General features: G+C 59.6%; 1 protein-coding gene across 1 annotated transcript in view; it reads left to right on the top strand.

Moving 5' to 3' along the window:
* The window catches only part of HS3ST6 (heparan sulfate-glucosamine 3-sulfotransferase 6), a 53,528-nt gene extending 31,679 nt beyond the window's left edge, over nt 1-21,849 (top strand). Inside the window, exon 2 of the mRNA XM_067306168.1 lies at nt 21,104-21,849. Coding sequence (XP_067162269.1) covers nt 21,104-21,722 — 619 coding nt within the window. The 3' untranslated portion in view covers nt 21,723-21,849. The remainder of the gene's footprint in view (nt 1-21,103) is intronic.
* The last annotated feature ends 1,670 nt before the right edge of the window (nt 21,850-23,519 follow it).

Genomic DNA, 23,519 nt, shown 5'->3' with positions numbered 1-23,519 from the left:
CGAGGACCACCGCGAGGTGGATGCTGCCGGGCGGCGTGCCGGCTGAGGAGGGGGGCGGCAAGCGCCGCTCTGCGCGACAGGGACAAGGAGTTTCTAAACTGGAGTTCCCCCTGAGGTGCTCGAGCCCCCAAAGCCAGGGAAAGAGGCTCGAAACTGCAGCCTCGACGCCCTTCTCGCTCGCGGGCTGGGGAGATGCGCAGGTTTTGGACCTACGCAGCGGCCCGGCTCCCGCTCGCCCGAGCCGTCGAAGGCGTCACGGCGGCGCTGGGAAGACGGAGCGGCTGCATCCCAGTGCGGAGCCGCTGCCTCCCTGTCCCGCGGGCATCGGCAGGTCTCCGCACCTCCTGCCCGCGCGCAGCTGAGGCCATGGCGGTTGCTGCCCTTCCCTTCCCTTCCCTTCCCTTCCCTTCCCTTCCCTTCCCTTCCCTTCCCTTCCCTTCCCGGGCTGCGGCTTGGGCTCTGCAGGCTGTTCCCGTGCATGACATCTGCTCCTGGCCCGGAGTCTTCCAGCGGCCCCGTGGCGGGTCCCCGCACCCCGGCCAAGAGTTGCGCTGCGGATGATGCCGCTCATCTGCCGGCTGTTGGTCCCAGCCCTGCGATGGCCGCATCGGGCGCCGGCAGAAGTGCCAGGGTTTGCCTGAATTCAGGTAATTGCACAGACACGGTGCTTTTTCCCCCTTGGCCCGAATCCTAAGGCTCGTGTGTCACTTTGGGCTGGTCCTTAAAACTGCTGCTTGGCTGCAGCAGAGCCGGGCTCTTGGCATCACGCGGGGAGAGCAGGACTTGTGCTGCTGCCTTCCCACCTGCCCGCCCCGGCTTCCCATCGCTGCTGGCAGATCGGCAGCCCCCTGCTGCCCGAGGAGCCTCGTGCTGGAGGCAGCTGGTGGGGATGGGGGTCCGGAAGGTGTCCGGAGGTAGGAAGGCTGCGGTGATGCCAAGCGCATGCGTTACAGGCGCCGTGCCGGAGGTGGTGCTTGCCAGCGGTGGCAGAAAGCTCGGCAAGCCAACGCCGCGGCAGGCATCCCTGCGGAGGGTCTGGGGGGACATGGGAGCCTGGGACAGAGCAAGGAGCCAGCGTGGCTTGTTCAAGAAGAAGAAAAAAAGATACAGTGTTGGGAATGCAGAACTCTTCTTAGAAAGGTTAATTCCCTCGAAGCCATTAATGGTTCCCTTTGTGGTGATGAAAAGGACTTGAAAAGGGCTGTTGAGTCCTTACGCCCTCCTGTTGGGCCCCCACGGCCCCGTCTGCAGGAGCTGCAGGCTTTCAGGAGGTGAATTCATGCTTCGTCTGGTCCGGAGCCCACTGGCCTCAACGGAGCTGCGCTGGGTTGAGGCCCCAGTGCCCTACCGTGTCCCAGCCCTGCAGCAGACCAGGATGGCCGCAAGTAGGAGATCATGTTCACAGAGGGATTTAGGTGCTCAGTTACCACTGATTTCAATGAACATTAGGTACCTAAATACCTTTGTGGATCTGGCCAAAAGAGCTTATAGCTGTCACTGGCAAGTTTCCTGATGGATCCCGAAGGCTTCGTTGCAGACCTCAGACCTGGCTCCAGTTCATAAGTGGAGATGGATTTATGTTTTCTTAGGTAGAAATGAGACAGTTTTGGATGAGTTTCAGAATGACTCGTGGTTAGTTTGAACCTGAAATTTCGAGCGAGTCTCACTGTTTATTCAGCACAGGAAGCCAAACTGGGAAAGCATTTCTGCAGAAGTCCCCATGATATGTAATCAGTGAACTCCCCGCACCCGTGTGCAAAATCCACGTGCCAGTGATGGAAGAGGAAGTTATTCCTAGGGCAAAAGCCAGGCTCCTGCCTCACTCCCAGCATTTTTGGTTGCTAAGTGATCAGATCCGGCTAGTGCAATTTTAAACTGGATGATGAAGGTGGTATGGGCAGGGCGAGCAGTGTTTAAAATTGCATTAAAGCAGCCTAGTTCGCTTGGTTTAAAGTGTGGACCTTGTGCATATCTTTTGTTGTTTATGACTTACCTGCTGGAATAGGATCCGGGGCCCTCCGTCGGGGACCAGGATGGGCGAAGGGAAGGCTGACCCTCGGCGCCGGCCGGCCGAGCGCAGGGGAGCAGTTCTGCTCCGTGGGCTGTGCCCTCCCTTTCCATGGCGCTGGCAGCTCATCTCTCCAACCGCACCGTCTAAAAGGCAAGGAGCTGAGCCTGGCTTGCTCCCTGCCGTCGCCTTTCATCCAGGAATCAGGACACAGCGTGGTGGTGGTGGAGGCGGGGGAATCGATGCATTTGAGTCAAAAACGCTAGTTCGGTTAAACCCAGGAAGGGAGCTGGCCCGGTAGCTAGTTAATTTAGCCTGTGGCATCCTGCGGGCGCAGAAGTGTCATTTAGCATCGCTCTTCAGGCAGGGAGAATGACATGCGCAGATGTTATGCAGGTCGATTATGATCGTGCCGCATATCGACAAGAAAGCCATTTTCCCTGGAAAGCAGGGGAGCCGTCATCCCTTTCTCTAACCTTCAGATCGGAAAACAAATCGAGCTGCGTGGGGAAATCAGCAGTGCCCCCCTGCTATTCTGCTTGCTATTAGGATGGCTGCTGCATCCGGATTGCTTCTGGGTTGCCCCAAGACGTTTTCTTTTGAGGGCACCCAGCACTTCTGAGTCAGAAGCAGAAGCCTTCCTCGGCCTGTGACACGTGCTGCCTGTTTTACATTAAATACACGGTACAATTTCCTTTTCAGAACAGCAGCTTCGTTTTCAGGGGAAACTAGTCAAAACTATAGGTCAGGCTTCAAAATCCAGGGGCAGCCAACTGGGGAAGTCTTGGATATACATTAACGCGCTCGGGGACCTCTGATACTCTTTCAGAAATAACATCTGCTATCTTGTAGCTTAGCTGGGAATCAAAGCTTTTGTGCCGCACACTTGTTCAAGGGATTTTAAACAGGGGCGGATCAGCTGGTTAAAGCCGGGCTCACCTGGGAGGAGCCGTTCCTCGAGTCGGCTGGGAGCGCTTCCCTAATTCTCAGCCGCTGAGTGCGCAGCGTGCCGGGGACCGATGGGCGCACGCCTGCGCGCGGGAGGGAGCCCCCGGCTCCTGCGCCGCCGGCAGACCGTAGCTGCGTGGGAATGCAGCCGGGTGCCCGTGTCGGATGGGAAGCAGCCAAGGGCCGATTCTCATCTCGGCTGCATCCGGGCGAGCGCTGCTCTGAAGAAGGGACCGCGGCTGGTCTGGCGCTCAGGATGCCGCGTTGGCCGTGCTTTAGGGTCGGTTTGTGTCCTGGTTGCCCGAGCCCTGTTTGATGTCGCTATAGAGGAGCTGGGGTTGGGGAGCAGACCGTGCACGCGGGAATTGTTCCAGGAACGTGGGACCTTCCCCGGCTCTTTCCGCAGGGAGCGTACGGCAGAGGTGGCGAGCAGTAGGGGAGAGGGGCGCGCGGCTGTCCTGCCTGCTCTCCCCCCGCCGAGGCTGCTCGGCGCGGGCGGTGTTTGCCCACGCAACCTGCACGGCAGGATCCCCCGCGCCCTGGGCACGGCCCTGCGCGGCAGCGGGTCCGGCCGCGAGCCGAGCCGGGGCATCGCCCGGGAGCGCGGGAGGAAGGAAACCCGCTCCCGGCCCTCCCGGCTCCCGTGCCTCCGCTCGGCGCGCGCGGGGTTTGGATGCTCCGGGACCTCGTTTCAGGTTTCTCCCGAGCGGTTTCACGCCGGCCCGGTGCTGCGGCCGCGTTTTGCTTCCGTGTCGGTGGTGCCGTTCCCCGGTTGGGACTCGCTCCGGTCGCCCTGCCGGGCAGGGAGCAGGGCTAGCGCGGGACTAAAACCCCCTCGGCTCCCGTGCGGTGGCCGAGCCGTCCGATCGCGCTGCTGCTCCGTGAGGGTGACTCTGCTCAGAGGAGGGTGAACAGCGCAATGAATAGGATGCGACAGCTAAATATTCCAGATGAAAACTACGGTGTGCAGACATATAAATCAGTAGAGTTTCAGGGCTTTTTTTGCTTATTAAAAACAAAGTTACATCAAGGTATTTCTAAACTGTTTTGTAATGTAGTTGACAGATTCCACTTCTCTTTCCTCTCGTGCCTCCTTTTCCGACTATTGCATTTCTTTCCTGCTCATCGGTACACACTCCGGTGATAAAAAGAGAGGCTTTAGGAATACAGCAGCATTCCCCCCCCCAGCCTGGAAATGCCTCTGCTGGTTCCCCATCTCTTTGGGAACCACTCTGAAGCCAGCCCAGGTAGGTGACTTCAGCCTTCCCGGGTCGGGGGATGAGGATAACACGTGCCTACGCGTGCAACGTCCCTGGCTCCAAACTAGGGACCACATACAGCCATTTTTCTCTCTTTTCTGGGTTTATTACAAACTTAGCAGCTTAGGATGGCGGCCGAGGGCTGGAGGCGGGAGGAGATGCGTGTCTCAGCCCGGGGCTGTCCCCTCTCCTGCACTGTCGCGCATCTCGCTGCCTTTGGGGCAGGAGCCGTCTCCGCGGTCCCTGGACCGGAGAAGAGCTGCCGCGCAGCTCTGCCCCGTCTCCTTCCCGCCTCTGCCGCGGCGTGGTGTGGAAGCACCTTTCCCTTCCGGCTTTCACCGTCCCGCTGCTGTTAATTAGCAAGGCGTTGCAGGACGGCCTCCGCGGGAGAGGCGGGCGCCGAAGGGAGCAGCGTCCCCAGCCCTCCGCTCTCCTCCTGGAGCGCGGCTGCTGCGCTCGGCCGAGGACGGGGCAGGCGGCGAAAGCCGGGCCCTGCCTGGCTCTGCCGCTCGGCGGCTTCCTCTGCTCCTCTCACCCGCGGGTTGTTTGCTCTTGGCTTTTCGGTTTGTGCATGCGTTTCAATTCCCAGCCCTTCGGAATTAGGGAGGCAATTTTGACCGGCTTCCTTTCAGCGTTTACGGAGAACCTGCTGAAGAGGCTTTTCTTTTTTTAACTGTGAATTAAGTCCCCAAACATCCCTGCCCCCTGCATTAAAAAATAAATAAAAAAAAGACTCTGTCCCCTGGCCAAATTTGACAGCTTTTCCACACCAGATTAGTTATCCCGTCTCTGGAGCCTGCTCATGTTTCATGGAGTGGTTTCATCCCGAGAAGGAAAATATCCAAATCAGATGTTGCTCTGCCTTTCTGCTCTGCAGATAACGGGAGACCCAGCAGCTGCTTCCGCCGGAGCTGCTGGAGGAAATTCTCACCCGCTCGCCCGGCAGCGTTATCTGAGCAGCACGTGCGCGCAGGGGGCCGGTCAGCACTCGGCTCGGAGCCGCTTTGCTCCTCGCTGGCCGCGGACGATGCGGTGCGAGCGGGTGCCCGTGCCTGGGTGCTGCCCCCCCCCCCCGGCACGGGTGCCTGCAGTCCGGGAGCTTGCAAGGCTGTGGGTCGTGGTCGGAAGGTCCTGTTCCCGCTGGGGTTGAAGCTAGAAGGATGCAAGCGTTGGCATTCCCAGGTCTCTTCAGGATCCCTTTTCCCCCATGTGGGGACAGTGCCAGGGACTCCCGGGTGATGAGTCTCGGTGGGTCTTGCGGGATGCGGGGGCTCCTTCGAGGCTCCCTGCCGTGGCCGGTGCCGGTGCCGGTGCGTCCCTGCCGTTGTGGGACCGGTCCTCAGCAGCCTCGCGGTGCAGCTGTGCAGCGGTGAGGGCTGTGCGTGCAGAGCTGGGATCCCCGGGTCATCTTCTCCCAAGTCCAGCAGGAGGTATCTCAGCTCTCATCCCGAGGTCAAGCCCTGTCGCCAACCTGGCCTAGGACGCTTCAGCCCCGGATGGGTCCATTTGCCTCCGCTGCTCTGCACAAAGGAGGAGAAACCAATAGCTGCATGTCAAGAGACTTTAAAAGCATCGGCACGGGGGAGTGCAGACACGGAAGAGCAGGGATGAGGCCGCTGGTCGTTGTTGAGGTGTGCTGCGTGGGTGTGCGTGGGTCGTGGGAGAAGGGCTGAGGGATTCTGCGCAGCGTCTTCTGTCGTAGACCTCGGTGAGAGCTTTTCCTGGTCGCTTCTGCATGCGGCATTTTCTGTCTCCCCTATCTCCCCCTCTCATTCATCGTGCAGAGCAGTTATTTGGTACGTGCAGTGCTTAAAGACGCTGGTTCGGGGTTAACGTTTGGGGTGTTTATCTGTTTCACATAATGGGGGGTTATGGCCAGCTAGTTACTGTCAAATGTATTAATTACTTTTATGGGCATCTGACCCAGTGGCAATTTCAAAAGGGCTGTTGAGGTTGGTCCTGGTGCCTTAGCTTCCAATCTCAGCTTTGGTCTGGGAACCAGACAGTGCAAGCTTCCCATTTTTGTCCATTCAAAAAAGAGAAGCAGGTAAAAAAGACCTGGAAATACTGGAACCAGTTATGTTAAATGTCATAAGGCTGGGGAGCTTTTTTTCTCTTACACATCACTTTTCTGGAAAGCTGCTGATGGGTTTCTTTTCATCATCCCAGCCCCTAGGAGAAGGCTGTGCAGGAGGTGCAGATTTACAAGGGAGAAGAGCGGGGCGAAGGGGTCTCTCTCTTCCCCGTCGCGTGACCTGGAGCATCCTGCGTCCCCGGCCGTGCGTCGAGGGGCACAGGCAGCGCGCAGCCAGCCCTGCCAGTGGCGACCATGCACGGACCATCTGGAGAGCCCAGAAGCCGCTTCTCCAGCATTGCTGTGTAAAGCGTCTGAGGTGGGATCTGCGAGAGCACCGGATGGAAAGGCGGCTAGGGCCAGCCTCATACTGAGATCAAATAAATACAAATACACTGAAATTATTCATGGCTCTGGGGACCCGTCTTGATGCCTCGTCAGCATCTGCTGATCAAATCAAAGCGTCTGTCAATTCACAGGCCAACAGGAAGGTCTCGCTCTGGACAGCACGTGCGGCTTCTTCCTCCCTTCCTCCCTGGTGTTTGTTCCCGCTGGTCCTGCGCCTGGGAAGGCTGCCGGGGAGCAGCCGCCCGCTGCCTGCCTGCGCTGCCCGGAGCCGGGGCGAGCGCGGCAGCTGCGGCAGGAGCAGCCCGAGGAGGAGCCGGGAAGGAGCAGGGCGCGGGCGTTGCTGCCTGCAACGCTGCGGGTTTCGCCAGGCAGGCTGCGGGCGTGCAGCCGAGGGCGCCGTGGACGTCGCCGGCCCCGCTGCGGCTGCGCTGGCGCCTGAGCCAGCAGCAGGTTAGCCTGGCTAGCGGCAGAGCCGCCAAGACTGAGCCCTGGCTAATTGGTGTGAGCTAATTAAGCTGAGAGCCTGTGGCCCTGGCCCGGCGCTGCTCGTGTGGTGGGACAGTTTGCAGTCGCCGTTCCGCAGCACGTTGCGCTGTCCTGCCGTGGGAGCCAGCACGAGCGGATGGATGCGTTCGAAATATTTGAGGATTTTGCTCTTTTCCGTCCCAGCCGGAGCCCTCGTATTCCCGCTGCTCCCGCAGGAGCTCTGCAGTCCCCCCTGCAGCCTTTGCCGGCGGGCTGGCGGCGCGGGAAGCCTTGCCGGCTTGCCCTGCAGCAGAGCGGACCTGCCGGCTCCGGGGCGGCCTCGCGCCCCTTCGCTGGCGGTTTTGCGGAGGCTCCGGTTTGCCGCGTCGGGGTGAATTATTGCGCCGCCTCGGCGTGGCGGAGCGCGCGCGCGGGCCGTGCCCCGTCGCCGCTCTTGTGCAGCAGCCCGGAGCGCCCTGCAGGCCCAGCCGCTGCCTTATAGATAACTTTGGGGGGTTTTTTTCCTCTCCTTTCCCAAAGGTAGCAGACGCTGCCGTGTTACGCGCGCGGTTAGTGCACGAACGCCGCCTGCCTGTGGTCGCCGCCTTCCTCGGGGATCCTTGCTTGCGTACCGCTCGTGGGCTGCGCGTAGCCCGTGGGGCGCGGGAACCCGGCTTGGGGGGTCCCGAAGGTGCCTGTGGTCCCACGCCAGGTCTTCTCCGAGGGCCGCGAGAAGAGGGGAGCGACGCCGCCTCCGTGCAGAGGTTTTGTGCAGCGCTTCGGAGCTCGTCGGTCTGGAAAAACCCCGTGCGGGTGCAGGGAAGGAGCTTTGCTGCCCCTGGAAGCTCCCGGAGGGGCCGAGGGGGCGGCTGTCGCCCGGCGGTGCTGGGCGAGGTGGAGCCGCGATGGCAGGCGAGGAGCCGCGGAGGAACGGGCGTTTCGTGCATCCCCCGTGGGAAGGCCTGGGAGCCCTGTGCCGTGCCGCGGGAAGGGCGGCGCTCAGCTGTGTCACCTTGCGCTTTCTCGTTTAAGCCCTGCTTTCACGTAGAACCGGCTTCGTTTTGCCCGTGCGGGCGCTGGAATGGAGCGCGAGGGATTCCTGTTTCTGCTGGCAGCATCCTCGCGGCTCGCCGCTGCCGGGCGGGAGCAGGGGCGCCAGCTGAAAACGGTTAAAGCAACGAGGCGGACTTGTTGGGGACATAAGAGCCAGGTAACTTTAAAAGCTGAAAAAACAAAAATTTGCAGGCTTTTTATTAACTTCTTGTGCTCCTCTAGGTCTAGGTAGTGAAACCAGGAACAGTCAGCCTATGGCTGCAAGACAGTGTTTTAGGCAAAACCAATACAGGTATTTTTTTATTTTGAATTGAAAACAAAGATCTTTGAAGTATTTTTAGTGGTCTCAGGGATTTTTTTTTTCTTTTTCTGTCTCTTTTAAACAGTGATAAATTTTGCAACTAAACTTGCCTGCGTTGAAGTATACTGCCTGTATGGAATATTCACACTGGGGACAAATGGTCCATAAAAAATAGCTTGCTGTTTAAAGCATATGAGTAGGCATTAATCGCGTGATGCCTGTCCTGGCAGCGTGTCCCTTTTTGGCGTTGTCCTGCAAGTGCCTCGTTCAGTGTTGTGCCTTCCCCGAGCCATAGGCTCTGGTTCCCCTCCCGTCCCCAGCCTGTCTTGCTGCAATGATTCAGAGCCCCAAGCCTGGCAGCCCCATAGAGTTTTAAGAGCAAATTTTCCTTATTTATTGGAGTGCCCAAGGATCTCGGTTGCCAGAGGTAGAAAATTTGTCACTGGTGCCTCTATTCTGTTTGCAGAAGAGCATAATTTTTGTTTCACTGCTCACAGACAGCAAGTCAAGTATCTTCAGCCGGTCATAAAACACAAGATACATGGCCGGAGTAGAACATATTTAAAAGGCTGATTCCACTGAAAGGTGTAATAATCGGCTGGATTATTTGCTGGGGTAGCTGCGGGAAAATTAACTGCCTTGGAAAGAGATTATTAGCAGCCACTGGAGCCAGCAGATTTCTTCCTTTTCTTTTCTAAACGGAAGCTTTTGATTGAACTCCTACTGCTTATGCCTGTGAGTGCTGCTTTCACTCCAGCAGTAAAACCGTCAGATCACTTCTCGCAGCTCTGAAGGGGGAAAAAATAGTATGGAAGATCCCAGCTTTTAGCCTTCCACCCTTTCTCTGCTGCGAGGGTATAGTTCAGCTCTGCGTTCAAACCACGTTAGTGTGAGCTTGCGAGCAAAGACGCTCTTGAGCGTGTGCGTGCCCAGCGCCTGCATCGTGCCGGGTCGCGGGCTCTGAGCCCACGGAGGTGGGACCGCGGGACCTGGAGCTGCCCCGTGCCGACCACCTTCCAGCGGGCCACCTCCTCCAAGCTCCTTCCATCTCGATGGGGTACTTGCTTCGTGACAAGCAAGGAAAGTTTGCTTTTAGCTTAGTTTTCGCCTCCTGCTGTCCCTTTTTTCTGCGTTTCCCATTGCCGTGCTGGTGGGAGAAGGATGAAGAGGGAGTGGCTGTGGTTGCGAGCGGTCTCAGCTCGGGTTCGAGATGTTCCCGTGTTGTGTTCGCAGGGTTTGGTATTGCTTCCAAGGCGTCACAGCAGAAGGGGTTTGTTCCCAGGCAGCTCCCTCCCTCCCTCCCTCCCTAATCCCGGATGCCAGCAGCGCCTTTGGTTTCATCCGGCCCCAGATGCTGCCCTGGAGGAATGCACTTTGCACCAGTTGCACTCGGATAACTTTGCAGCGAGCCGAGCACAGATCCAGACCCAGATCCTGCCCTGCTGCAAGAGGGGAGAGAGTCTGGGCCTGACTCTCTCCATCTCCTCCTGGGGAGCAGGGCAGGAGCCGAGCCAGACCCTTGTGGAAAGCCGAGCCCAGAGCCGTTAGCGAGCTGAGTCTGCAAGTCCTTCTGTAACGGCCCCAACGATACGTTGGAGGAGTTGGACTGTGGGTTGCTGGGGGTGGGTTTTTTTTTGTTGTTCTTGTTTTATTTTATTCCCCTGTAAGGGAGGAAGGCCATGGCAGGCCTGGGTAACTAACCCCTTTAATTGTGTGCAATGAAGGCTGACAGTGCCGAGGATCAGCCTTTAAAAGGGGTACTGAACCTTCAATTCCTGAATAAATCATCTCCAGTCTGTTGCTCCTTCATCTGCAAGCTGTTTGAGCGCGGGCGCGTATTCACTGCTGGAAAGGGTCATTCGGAGATCAGAGCCCTCGGCTGGCCTGGGTCGCAGGCAAGACACCTGTCACGGGCTGAGCCCTGGCCCCCGGGGCCGCCCGCGCGGGGGAAGCGACGGGACGCCGGGGGGGGGAGCAGCACCGCAAGGCTCCTAATTGCCACGTTGCAGCCGCGGCTCCCTGCGGCGGGATGGGGAGGCCGTTGGTGCCCACGCTGCGCTGCGCTGCGCTGTGCCCCGCGGCCGGGCTCCCCCTCGCCGCGGGAGGATCCCTTCGTGCCCTGGAAACCCCCTCCGCAGGGAGGAGCCCGCCAGCGGGGCGCTGGGTGACCCCGAGTTTGTTGCACGGGCTTCAGCGCTCCTTAGCAGCCGCGCTCGAATCCTCTTTGTTTAAACGCAAGGAAAATAAAGGCTGTTTGGTGCAGAATGTCACTTAAATGACATTTGACCGCCGCAGGCGTCACCGTGTTGCTGTAGCCCAGGATGCTGCATTTTGGGGTGGAGGGTTATAGCCGAGCCCCCCCGGGCACCACGCGCTCCTGAGGCCGTGGCATTTCCTCCATCGTAGTCCTGCTCACTGGTGTGTGCATGCACACATGCGTGCACGTGCGTGTGTGCTGCACGTGTGTGCATGCACATGCATGTAGGTGCAGGCACGTGTGTGCGTGCACATGTGTGTGTGCATGCACCTGTGCATGTGTGTGCATGCAGCCAACAAGAGTAACCAGCCATTAGAGAGCAATCGCGTGCGTTCCTCAAGTGTTTTGCGGCCCCGGAGGGGGTTTTGCAAGGGGGTGCCATGCGAAAGGGCCGTGCCCACCCTGCGGCTATCCAGCCGCTTCCTCCGGAGCCGCCGCCGCTCCATCGGTGGGAAGGAGCTGCCCTTTATCCTCTCTGAAATCGTACGCTGTTATGTGTATTCACCAGTAACCCTTTGGCCTGAACGACCCGGTCGAAATAGCCACGACTGCTAGTTCCGGAGAGGAAGCACCTTAGTCCTTCCCCGAGGAGGGGGCCTGCCGGCGGCGCTCCCCGAGGCCGGGCGTCGAAGGCTCCCGGGCCGTGGCGGCACTGGAGGCCTTGGCGTGCCAGCCCCGAGCGCGACACGTCCAGGAGAAAGCAATTGGCTCGAACGGGGTTTCTGAGACACTTGGTTCAAAAGGAAAGAAAAAAAAAAAATCTGCTGTGAGTCACTCAAAAACCTTCAGGGCCTTGGACTGCCCGTAATTACGATTCCTGGCCATAAACATTAGCATGATTTCAATGCAAATGAAATGCGGGTGGAAGGGGGCTGGGGCTGCGCCTGCAAGAGGACCGAGAGCGCTTCCAGGGCGCCTGGCCGCCCCATCGGTGGGGGGAAAAGGGCCTTTTCATCCGCCTGCTGCCGGGATCTAGGACTTGGTGCCCGCGGTGGCCGAAGCCGGAGCCGGCGCTGCGGGAGATGCCCCGGCGCTGCGGGGAGCGCGGCCGCGACCGCGGGGATCGGGGCTGGGCAACCGCCGGGATGTTTCTTCTTGTATCAAGCTGTAATTAGGTGCAAAGGGCGGGGGAGGCAAAGGAGCATTAATAAATTATCTTCCTTGTTGTTAATTGACGTGTCTCAGAGTCGGAGCGTTGCTGAGCCCGGGGCTCCGCTCCCCTTCCAGGCGCAGCGCAGGCTCGTTACGGCCACCATTAGCATATTCAGGTTTCCCTTCTTAAAGCCAATTAGCTCATGGCCCGGCCTGATTGGAAAGCCGTGGCCTCATTTGCACATTTTTGAATCATTGAAAGAATCAAAAAAAAATAATGGAGCCGGGCCGGGGCTTGAAAGCGCCTGGAGGGCTCGCTGCCTGCTCGCGGGAGACGCTTGACGTGAGCCGCCGGCTCCTGCAAGGGGGACGGGCAAGGGGGAAGATTAGAGCAATTAGAAGCAGAAAGGGACACGGCCTAATTTGCTCCCGGGCAGCTTGCCGGAGCGCTGCGGCTTCCCCGCCTGGCGGGGAACGGGGAGGCGAGCGGGGTCCGGGGAGCAAGGCGGCACCGGGAGCAAGGATGCGAGCTGGGGCTGCCCTTCCCGAAATCCTGCCCTTTCCCGAAATCCTGCCCTTCCCTGCTGCGGCCCCGGCGTCTTGCTTTTTCGGCAAAGGTGCTGCTATTTCAGCTGCCTTGAAGAGAAAGGCCGGTATCTTGGAGTATATGTAACTTAGTTCCAGTTTAACAACTTCATAGCTGTCGCTGCGCTCGGTCACAAAGGCTGCCTTGTCTCGCGGCGGGGAGATAAGCCTGTTCCCGGGATTCATATGCAGATCCGGGTGGTACTGGATGTCTGCTGCGAGAGGATAAATCTGTAGCAAGCCTTGTCCGCTTGCCCGGTTCCAAACTGCTTTACATTTGCACAAAAAAGGTCCCGTCCCCCATTAAGCCCCGTCCCGGGGCAGCCTGTCACCCGGCCTTTGAAAGAGGAGGTGCCGCTGTAACCGCATCCGGCCGGGAGAAGGGCCCGGCCGCGCCGAGGGCCGGGAGCCGGAGCCCTGCCCGGGACCCCGCAAGCTAATCCGCGGCGTCCTCGCTGCGGGTTTTGTCCTCGGAGCGATCCCATCGCCTTCCCCTCTTATCGCCTTCGGAGAGTCACTTTCTTTGGCGCTGGAGAAAGCTCTCAACCATATCGACTCCGGCAGAAACCCCTTTGCTTTTCACTCGCTTTTGTTGGTGGCTGTTTTGTCAGCGGTTGTTTTTCTTTTTAATAATAATGGAGAGGGTTTTTTCCGCTCCTTTGTCGTGCACATTTGGTGATAACTTAGAACCTGCGAGCTGTGATCCGGGCTGTTCACCCTTCACCTGCGCCTGGGATTTCCCAGCCTTTCTTTGGAGCCCTGGGGCCACGGGGGATGGGGCAATCTTTTCCCTTGGCATCTCGGGGCCCCGCTATCTGGCCCTTTTTCCTTCCTTTCACACCCTGCCTGGCCTGACGCGGTGTCCCAGAGCAGGGGAGAGACCCTTCCCAGCCGCGGGCTTCAGCCGTCTCTTGCCTGCTGCGGGACCCGAAACGCTCCCTGCTCCGGGGATCAGAGGCGAAAGGGCCCAGGGCAGCAGTGACAGCTGCAGTGATTTTTTTCTGGAGATGCTGAATACCTGCAGCCCGAGCTGCAGTTAAGCCCAGGTAAAGCCCTGTTGTAGCCTGTGCTCTGCCAGTTGCACGGGAAGCGTGGTCCCCCCTCCTGCTCCTGTTAGGTTTCCCGGGGAAGGCTGCCGGGTTTGCCGTGCCTGTCCTTCAAGCGAGCGAGCAGGGGGTCTGCCGTGCACCCAAGTGAGCTGGTGCTCAACGGGTGCAGGGAGCAGCGTCTTCCCCGACTCCCATGTCCCGGCTCAGTCTGTTGACTCGACCGGCCGTTGCAGGGAATCCCGACAGCCGTAGCATCCCTGCGCCTGCTCTCAGACCGCAGCACTTCCCCTTGGTTCCTCCGGGCCCTGGCACGTGGGAGGCTCCCGTTCTGGAGTCTGATTTATCAGTGAATTTGTCTTCAGACAGGCGCATCCATTACTGTACGCTCTCGGCTTGTTACTGGGAGAAGCTCTTCTACAACAAAATCATCCCAGACTCGAGGAATCATGAACCAATTAACCCTGGAAAGTTATGCTGGCCCAGGTTTTTGAAGTCTGCTTTGATTACCTGCCCGCTATGGCTGTTAATCTGTATTTAACGCAGCGCTCTGCATTTTTATCAGTGTTGTAACTTATTGCACCTTGCTACCTCAACAGAGGAGGTAATTAATCTAAGTAGGGCCCCTGGGAGCGCAGCCTTAATCTGCAATTTCCCTTTGACTATAATCGAGGGTACCGGCTCGGCGAGGTCCGGCAGCCCTCCGAAACGCGCCGCGACGGATAGCAATTAGAGGACGTTACAGACATGAGCTTGTTAGCTCAACCTCTCCGTGACTGATAATTGAAGCCCCGGGTCGCGTTTGGTTTCGCGTGCGGCGTACGCAGTGGTACGGGAGCAATTACGCAGCCTCAGAGCAAACAGGTCCTGGAAGGCGGAAGGGGAGCGATGCTCTTGGCTTCCCAGCTTCAGTGATTTATGTCCCTGCTTCTGGACCACTTGTGTCTCCTTCTTAGCGTTGCCGTTTCCCCAAGCGCAGCCCGGATCGGTGCTCGACGCAGCCTCCCGCCGGTTCCTCGCGGTGCTGGTGAAGCCGGCGGTGCTCGGACCCGCGATCCGGGAGGTGCGGAGGGCTCGTTGGAGCACTGCAAAGCCACCCAGCTGCGCTGGAGGGTTGAGGCTCTGACGTCCAGTTTGGGATGGCTGCAAACAGCTGCCGTGAGCCATCGCGCCTCGTACGGAGGAGAGGAGGAGGAGGAGGAGGAGGCTGGGTCACCCAGGGCAGGCAGAAAGAAAATCTTTATGGAGCGATCAGCTAAATAGCTCCTGGGAGCCTGCCGCGGCCTTTGAAGAGACGTGACATTTTCCATCCTTCTCTGTGATTCTTTCAAACGTTAACAATTTCACTTGTTGAATATCTCTGTGTAGGAAATCCCATTTCTGGTGCCTATCAAATGCCAGTCACTTGAGTATTTATTAAAAATTGAAATTTATCAGCTTAATAGAGAGGTAGAAGTGTTTTATCCCTCCTCCCGGGCATTCCGTCTCCTCTTAAAATATGAATTCCTTCAAAGGCTGCTGGAGCGCTCCATCATTTGAATATCTTGCGTGCACCTGTAGGCAATACTTAGCATTCCAAAGACATTCTCTTAAGGTCAATAAGAATTAACTATAAATTTAATTAAAGTTTCCAGTGCTTTTGCTAAAGTGGAGCATAATAGAAGCCTGCTCTTTTATTTGCCAGTTTAAGCCAGATCTGGAGAGAGACAAGACTTATCAATAATTAACTGGGGTAATTTAGGGGAAAGTATTAGGGAGTTAATGAAAATGTGAAATAGCGTAATTATCTTGCAAGTAGCTGGGAATTTGTGTGATCGAGCTGCTGAGGAAGACGATGTGCCGCACAATTAACTTTTCGGAGGTCGTCGTTTCCGACGCGGTCCCAGAAATGACGTCAGGACTGAATTTTTCCGCCTTCAACCTGACCTGAGCGGACGGTTACTCTGGATTAGCCGAACGTCGAAGGGTTTTAAACCGAGGCGGCTAAATGAATCCCACGGTCACGACTGCGCGCCTCTCGTTTCCATGGGAAGCAGAACTTGCTGAGAAACCCTGGGTCAGGCGAACGGGGCTGCGGACAGCACGGGGCACCGCTGGCGTCGGTGCCCGCGGGGTGCCGCGGTGTCTGCAAATTTTTCCGGCCACCCGCATGCGCTCTGCTGTACCTGGTGGTAGATCCTGACTTGATTAGCGACCCTGAGTCTCCCTTCCTTTTAATTTGCACTTTGCCTGGTGTAAGAAATGTCTAGGATAAAATTTTTACAGTTCAGATGCCAGCGCTAGTGTAGCCAGCTTTGAAGAGAGCTTTTGCTTTTGCAATTGCTTTTGCTATTGCAAAGATATTACACGCTGCCCCTGCTTGTTACCAAGTCTTATGGATTTCCTCTAAAGCTTATATTTTAGGGAACACAGCTACGGCAACTAAAATAAATCCAAGCCATCATGTTTAATGAAAGCTGAGCAGAACCATGAATTCCTGAGCTCAGGTGAGATCGGCGCCAGTTTGTGGTGCGGAGGTTGAGAAAAGCAGCGTTTCGGTGGAACACGGACCCTTCAGCATCTCAGATAACGTCATCCCAAACGTTTTCCATGTGATAATACACATTTTATTGCACATTGAGGAGAGTGACTGCTTTAGCTCTTAAGCCCATGTTTGCTGAGTGATATTTTTATGTTGGTGAGCAGCACATGGAAAGAATTGTTTTTCTGTTCAGAAATATCAATGGCATCCCAGGAAAGCACTGGAGAACGGCATAAATTCTTCAGCAAGTCGGCACAGAGAAGCCGTATAAAACGGCTTGGCGAACCTCACGACAGATTTCTGAGTGTAATTAGAGTTAAACGTATATCGCTGGCCCGTCTTGGGCGGGGGGGTCCGAGGGGCGCTGAGAGCATCTTACAGACCTGCGGCTGCTTTTAGTTGGCCCCTCCAGCCCGCTCCTGCCTTGGCAAGCGCAAACACGGGGTTATTTGGGAGGAAAAGGTGCCGAAGAGGCTGGGGAAGCCCCGGTCTCCCCCCTCCCCGGGACGCATGCACCCCGAAGGGCGTCCTGCCCGCGCGGGCGCTGCTGCTGCTCGCTGCGCCCTTGCTCCTATTGCTCCTATTGCTCCTATTGCTCCTCGCTAGCAGCAAAGCTGGGGACGAATAAGGGATTCTGCAAATGCTGGCACTGTAAAGAAAAAGAAAAAAAGAGGGAAAAAAAGGAAAAAAAGCCACAAGTGGCTTTCGCCTCCCATTCTGGGGAGCGAGTTGTGCGGGGCCCAGCGTTACTCGCAAGTGCTTTTAATAAAGTGTTCTTTCCTGCGTCCAGGGGAAAAAAAAAAACCCAAACCTCAAGCCTTTTCCCATTACATAAGGAACAGATGCTGCTGGGTAGAGCCCTGGCTCGTGGACAGCACGACCTGTGCTGCCGCGAGAGCCCCGCTGGGGACCCTTCCCCGCCAGGCAGGCAAAACCCCGCCAGCACCGCCGCTCCTGCTCCTCCCTGCTCCGCGCTGCGCTGCGCTGCGCTGGGGGAGCCCGGAGGAGGGATTTGCCCTAGAAGTGCTGCATCTTGCTGTGAAAGTGCCCAGGGACTCCTCCACCCCGTTTTGCACGACGGGGGCTGGCTCCAGGGAGCCGCTGGTGCTCTTAAGGGCGGTTTTGAAGGCCAGAGCAGCTGTCCGTTCGGGTCGCTTTAAGAATTTTAACAAAACGGATTTAAAAAATCCCTTTCGGTGCTGCGCGTCGCAGCGAGCGAGTGCGGCAGGCGGCGCGAGCGGAGGCAGCGGTCGCTGGGGCCGTCGGTGTCGGCGCTGGCGCGCTGCAGCGTTGCCGTCGGGAGATGGAGCGGGCAGCAGCCGGATCAGAGCGTCGGCAGAGGGGGGGTAATGCAGCGCGGGGCGCCGAACAACTGCGGGCCGTGCCGCAAGGCACTCGGTTGCGCCGTGGCTTGCTCTCCTCCGAGCCCACATCTCCTCCACCTGCCTTCCTGCTCCGTGGGCTTTGCATTCCTGCCCGCGGTGCTTCCCAGGTCCGGGCGGGAGGCAGCAGCAGCCGGCGGCTCCAAGGGCTCCGTTTCCATTGGGAATGCGTGGTTGGCATGCGGCGTGCACGGAGCTGCGCTGCTCCCGCCGCGTGGTCTGCAGCTGGAAGAGCTCGGCGCGCGCCGCGTCGACGTGACGCAGCGCCGGGGCAGAGGGGCCTGGGTGTGCTCAGCTTAGCAAAGACCCATCGCCCATCGATCCCCTCCCAGGTTTAAGAAACGGCAGCTTTAATCTCTTTCCTGTTTTAATTTCAGCGGGATGATTTGAGGCAGAGAAGCAAGGAGGCTGGGAAGGCGCTAAATAGTCACGCTGAGGGGGGAAACGCTGCCGGCTCAGGCGCCTCCTTCTCCCTAACTTTTACCACTTTGACGCGTTTATCAGCAGTTTCACTGGCTTCTTTTGTGCTCGCTAGGATGCGAAGCAGCCAGCCTGGAGCTGGGCCGGGGAGGCGTTTGCGTGCACGTGCCTGGGGCCGGGCGCCTGGGCGCGTGCGGCGGGGTGAGCGCGGGCTGGCAGGGCCGGGCGCGTGAGCAGGCAGCGCCCGAGCGAGACGTTCCGCTCGCCGGTGCCCCGGTTTGCTGCCCGCGCAGCGGCGCTTGCCTGCTGGGTTAGGTGCTGTGCTCTCTGCTCGGAAGAGGGCTACGCCGGAGCGAAGCGTATGGCTGTTTATTTGCGCGTGCACGGAGACACGCAGTTTTCATTTCAGAAAGATCAGCTGGAGCGGCTTGCTCATTTTCCGCAGCGTGAAGCAAATCTCTGACGGTGTCAAATCCCTCCACTCTGGGAAAGCAGCCGCCTGCTCGGGACGGACGCCGGAGCAGGATGGACGGCTGCCTTGGCTCCCGCACTGAGCGCCGCACGCTGCTGTGCACCGCGTGGGACGACAGCTCCCGGCCTCGCGCTTCCAGCGAGGAGCTGCTCCGTGTGCCGCGGGCAGATGCCGCCGTGTCCGGGGCGGGGGGGGGGGGGCACCGCGCCGCCTCGCGGCTCTGCTGCCCTGCGCGTCCCCCGGCCGGACCGAAAGCGAGCGGCTGCCTTAAAAGCCGTCGGCTGTATTGATGCGGGGCCGCGAAGGGCAGCACTCCTGGTTAGCGAAGGCTTCTCCTGGCCTTGCACTGAGATTCCCGCTTCCGCTGCCTGGCTGGCGCCCAGGAGGGAGACGCTCGCGGAGGGCTGGTGGGAACGCGCGTTGCTGCCAGCTCGAGGGGGCTGAAGCAAAGGCGGTTCAGGTTAGATCAGCTGGCAAAGCAAGAGGGAGCCGGTCCCCTGCGAGCAAACCCGCGGGAGCCGCTCAGGCTTCCCAGCAGAAGCGGTGCGCGCTGGATTTCAAGCGAGGGAAGGGTTTGAGGCGCCCCAAGCAAGCGGCGGGGGTGCGTGACGGAGTCCCCGGTCCCCGCGTTTGCAGCGAGCAGTCCCCGGGGCAGGGAGGTGCCGCGCACGGGCTCGCACCCCGCCGGGGCTCGGCGCTAGCGGCGGGTCTTGCCTGTGCCCCGCGCGCCGCGTTGGCCCTTTTCTCCCCACCTTTTCCGGAGCCCGCGTTGGATGCGGGTCTCTGCTCCGCTCGCTGTCGGCACCTGGTCGCCTGCGCTAACAAGCTCCGTTCTGCCGCGGGCGAAACCGTCCGGAGCAGGAGCTGGGTCTGGCGCGTGTCCGGGGGCTGCGCTGGAGGCCGTCGGGGTCCCTGCGCTCCCCGGAGCGGCGAGGATGCTCTGCGCCGTCCCGAGCCCCCGGGGCGGCCTCGGGAGCGCGGAGCGGGGGGAGCGGGGCCGCTGCGGGGCGGCGGTGGCGGCGGCGGGGACGTGCCCGGCGCGGAGGAGCACCCTTCGCCCGTGCAGGGTGCAGCCGCCGGGCTCCCGCTGCGCTCACACGCCCGGGCAATTTCTCCGGCAATTAATGCCTCATTAAAGTGCACAAGGGAGCAATCAGGGCAGTGAATTTTATAGGCACAGCGGCTGGGCCCTGAGAGGTTTTCTGCCCTTTTTTCTAAAGGAAACGCTCCTTTCCCGGCCTCGGGGGGCGGCGGGGGGGCTGGCGCCCTGCGGGGCTCTGCTGGCGGGCGGCTGGCAGCCTCGGCGGGCGCCTGCTCCCTGCGCTGCCCCGGGGCCTCCAGCTCGCAGCCCCGCTGCCGTGGCCCAGCCTTGCTGGGCATCCCGTTCCCGCTGCGGTGTCCCATCCCCGCTGCGGTGTCCCATCCCCGCTGCGGTGTCCCATCCCCGCTGCAGTGTCCCATTCCTCCTGCAGTGTCTCGTTCCCACTGCAGTGTCCCATCCCCGCTGCAGTGTCCCGTTCTCCCTGCAGTGTCCCATCCCCGCTGCAGTGTCCCGTTCTCCCTGCAGTGTCCCATTCCCTCTGCAGTGTCCCTTTCCCGCTGCAGTGTCCCATCCCTGCTGCAGTGTCCCGTTCCCCCTGCAGTGTCCCGTTCCCGCTGTGGTGTCCCATTCCCCCTGCAGTGTCCCATTCCTCCTGCAGTGTCCCATCCCTGCTGCGGTGTCCCATTCCCGCTGCAGTGTCCCATCCCCACTGCAGTGTCCCGTTCCCTCTGCAGTGTCCCGTTCCCACTGCAGTGTCCCATCCCCGCTGCAGTGTCCCGTTCCCCCTGCAGTGTCCCGTTCCCCCTGCAGTGTCCCATCCCCCTGCAGTGTCCCATTCCCCCTGCAGTGTCCCGTTCCCCCTGCAGTGTCCCATCCCCCTGCAGTGTCCCGTTCCCCCTGCAGTGTCCCGTTCCCCCTGCAGTGTCCCATCCCCCTGCAGTGTCCCGTTCCCCCTGCAGTGTCCCGTTCCCGCTGCGGTGGCCCAGCGGCCGGGCGCCCCGTTCCCGCAGGACTCCCCCCTGCCCTGCCCTGCCGGCAGCCCCACGTGAGCTCCCCGCTCCTCTGCCTGCGTTCGGTTCCGGGTGGCCGGGCCGGGCCCCCGCGTCACACCCCAACCTGCCGCCGGGCTCCGGGGCCGCGCCAGCCCTCCCAGCCGGCTCCCCCGCTGCCACGCCGCCCTGGCGCCCCCGGGCTCGGCAGGGCCGGCTCCAGCCCCCATGCAAATCAGGGAAAAAAGACCAAAGAGGGAAGAGACGGATCAGGGGAGGCAGCCAAGAGCTGGTTTTCCTCTGCGTGCTTCCCACCTTGCCGCTCCGCGCTCCTCGCTTGGCGGAGGAGCCCTCGCTTTCCCAGGCCGCCGGGCTGCAGCCCGCGAGCCGCTTGGCGCGCGAATCCGGCTGTCCCCCGGCATTAGCGGGGCCCGGCCGGAGCCCCCGCGCTTTGCTTGGGGAACGACAAGGCGCGAGGCCACGGTCCGTCTTGTCCCTGCTCGGGAAGGCCAGGACTTGCGATTAAAATCCCCCGGTGCTTCGCAGGAGCCCGTTGCCCTCCGCTTCGTCGCCGGCGCCGAAGCAGCGCCGAGGCGCAGCCGGGGTCCCGCCGCGAGCGGGGCAGGGGCTGGCGTGGAGGGGGGGGGTTGAAGAACTGGGGGTGACAGGTGGGGTTGGATGAAGCGGCGTCCCCAGGCATCCGTGCCGGCGGGGTTGGAGCGGAGGGCGATGAGGCTGTCGGGGAGCAGCTGGGCATCTCTGGCTCGGCGTCAGGGACTTGGTCCAGCCCTGGCGCCGGAGCAGCGCCGAGCCCTGACCGCTCTCCTTTTATTCCCTCCAGGAGCCTGATGCCGCGGACGCTGGAGGGGCAGATCACCATGGAGAAGACGCCCAGCTACTTTGTCACCAAGGAGGCGCCCAGGCGGATTTACAACATGTCCCGGGACACGAAGCTGATCGTGGTGGTGAGGAACCCCGTCACCAGGGCCATCTCGGACTACACGCAGACGCTCTCCAAAAACCCCACCATCCCCAGCTTCCAGGCCCTGGCCTTCAAAAACGTCAGCATGGGACTGATCGACACGACCTGGAGCGCGGTGAGGATCGGGATCTACGCCAAGCACCTGGACAACTGGCTGCAATACTTCCCGCTGTCGAAATTCCTCTTCGTCAGCGGCGAGAGACTCGTGAGCGACCCGGCTGGGGAGATGGGCCGCGTCCAAGACTTCCTGGGGCTCAAGAGGGTGGTGACGGACAAGCATTTCTATTTCAACGAGACCAAGGGTTTCCCCTGCCTGAAGAAGCCGGAGGGCAGCAGCAGGCCCCGTTGCCTGGGGAAATCCAAAGGACGGCCTCATCCAAAAATCGACGTGCAGGTGGTCCAGCGCCTGCAGGAGTTTTACAGACCCTTCAACATGAAGTTTTACCAGATGACAGGGCAGGACTTCGGGTGGGACTGAGGCGCCTTTCGGACCAGCTCCTCCCTTTGTTCTAATTTATATCGGACCTCTTCCGGCGAGGAACGGAGTAGAGAGAAATATTTAAGAAATAAAAACACAGGTGACCCCTCTGCCCCCCCACCCCACCCCTTCCCCAACCAGATTAAATATTCTTCCATATAAACCTTGCCAATCTCTGTGAGCCGTGCCCGCGCGGAGCTGCTGAGCGGGAGCGGGTGGGTGCAGGTGGGTCCGCAGTGGCCGAGGCTCCGCGACGCACAGTAAAAGCTTTGCAAGGGAGCGGGGGCTCTCGCTCGTGCCTCGCCGCGCGGGGCCGGGGCCGCGGGAGGCACGGAGAGCCCCCGCGCGTGCCGGCCGCGAGACCCAGCGATGGGTCGGGGCTGCGGCCGCTCTTTGCCCGCAGCGCTGCTCCCCTGGGCTCTGCGTGGCTTCTGCCAGCTGAAGTTTGGGCCCCTTCCAGCAAAGGGGGGGGGAGGGAAAAAAAACGACTTCCATTTACTGAAGAGCACGTGGGCCCCTGCGCTGCTTTCAGGGGAGTCAGTGCATTTTCCCACGGACTTTACAGCAACCGCTGTCAAGCCCAGATTGTTAATTTTTTATCTATCTATCTATCTACCTAGATATAGATATATAGATATATATGTGACATTCAGTGCTCTTTGTTTTTTCCCTTGTTGGCTGTGCCGGACCAGCCTCTACGTTTCCTATCCGCTTCTTTCTGGCTTTCGTATGTAGAGAACAAACTCTTGCCGGAGGCGCTGCAAAGGTGGCTGTGGCGTCTCCGTCTCCCCTGCGCTCTTTTCCACCACGTTTCACATTCTGTTTATGAGGGTCTATGAAAGCGTTTGCAAAACCAAAACGCTAAATCTGGGACCCGAGTCGTTTCTTGGTGGTCTTGGCCGTGCCGAGGTGGTTTCATGGTTTCTGCCACGTCTGGAAACCCCAGGGTCGAGCTCTCCCCTGCTAACGCACACCCGTACGCCAAGAAGGAAGAAAAAAGACAGGAAGGGGCGTTCGGCTCATCGGCAGGACGAGGGCCCCGTCCAGCGCGATCCCCCCCCGGCGGTTTGCCGGTGTGCGGCGGCAGCGGCGTTGTGCGTGGCCCAGGAGCAGCCGTGGTGCCCGCGCTCCCACGCTCCCGCACGCCGGCCGGTGCCGGGGCGCAGCGGCGGCTCGCTCCCGTGCTCCCTCCTGCTTTTGCAGCTTGTGCTCCGCCTCGCCGGCTGATTTTTTACGGAATCAGATTTCCATTCTGCGAATGGGCACGGACTGCCGCTGGCCGGTGCGTCTGGCCAGACGGCAAACCCCAAGCACGGGGTATTTTTACAGGCTGAAAATAGTCTGGAAGAATTTCCCCGTTAAGAAAAACAATTAACAGCAGCAGTTTTGAATAAACGCCGGGGCTGGGGTTAGGGAGAGGGAGCTGCATATCCCACACCTTCCTGTGCTCTTGGAGCAACCTAGCTGATAGAGGGGGCATTTCCGACCCTTAGGGTGAAAATCCCCGCTTCCCCGGAATTTACCCAAGAAGGCAAGCGAAGAGAAGCCCCAAACTCTGACCTTTCCGTTCAATAATCTCAACAGATCCTCAGGTCTGCAGCCGTAACAGGCCAGCGTGGGAGGCTGCAGAAATTAGTTTAAACTGAATTAACTGCTTTTCCGTTAATTAAAGATGGGGGAAACATTTAATTAACCTTCGATATCTTATTAGTGACTTGTATTTGTCTCTTTAATGAGCTAATTAGGTGTTTTGCAGGGCCCTCAGGCCCTGCATTGTTTGCAAATAGGCTCTGGCTC

The sequence above is a fragment of the Apteryx mantelli genome, chromosome 16 (assembly GCF_036417845.1).
Source record: "Apteryx mantelli isolate bAptMan1 chromosome 16, bAptMan1.hap1, whole genome shotgun sequence".
Classification (NCBI taxonomy): Eukaryota; Metazoa; Chordata; class Aves; order Apterygiformes; family Apterygidae; genus Apteryx; species Apteryx mantelli.
Note: the sequence above shows the minus strand (reverse complement) of the source record. Positions and strands in the feature narration are given on the sequence as shown.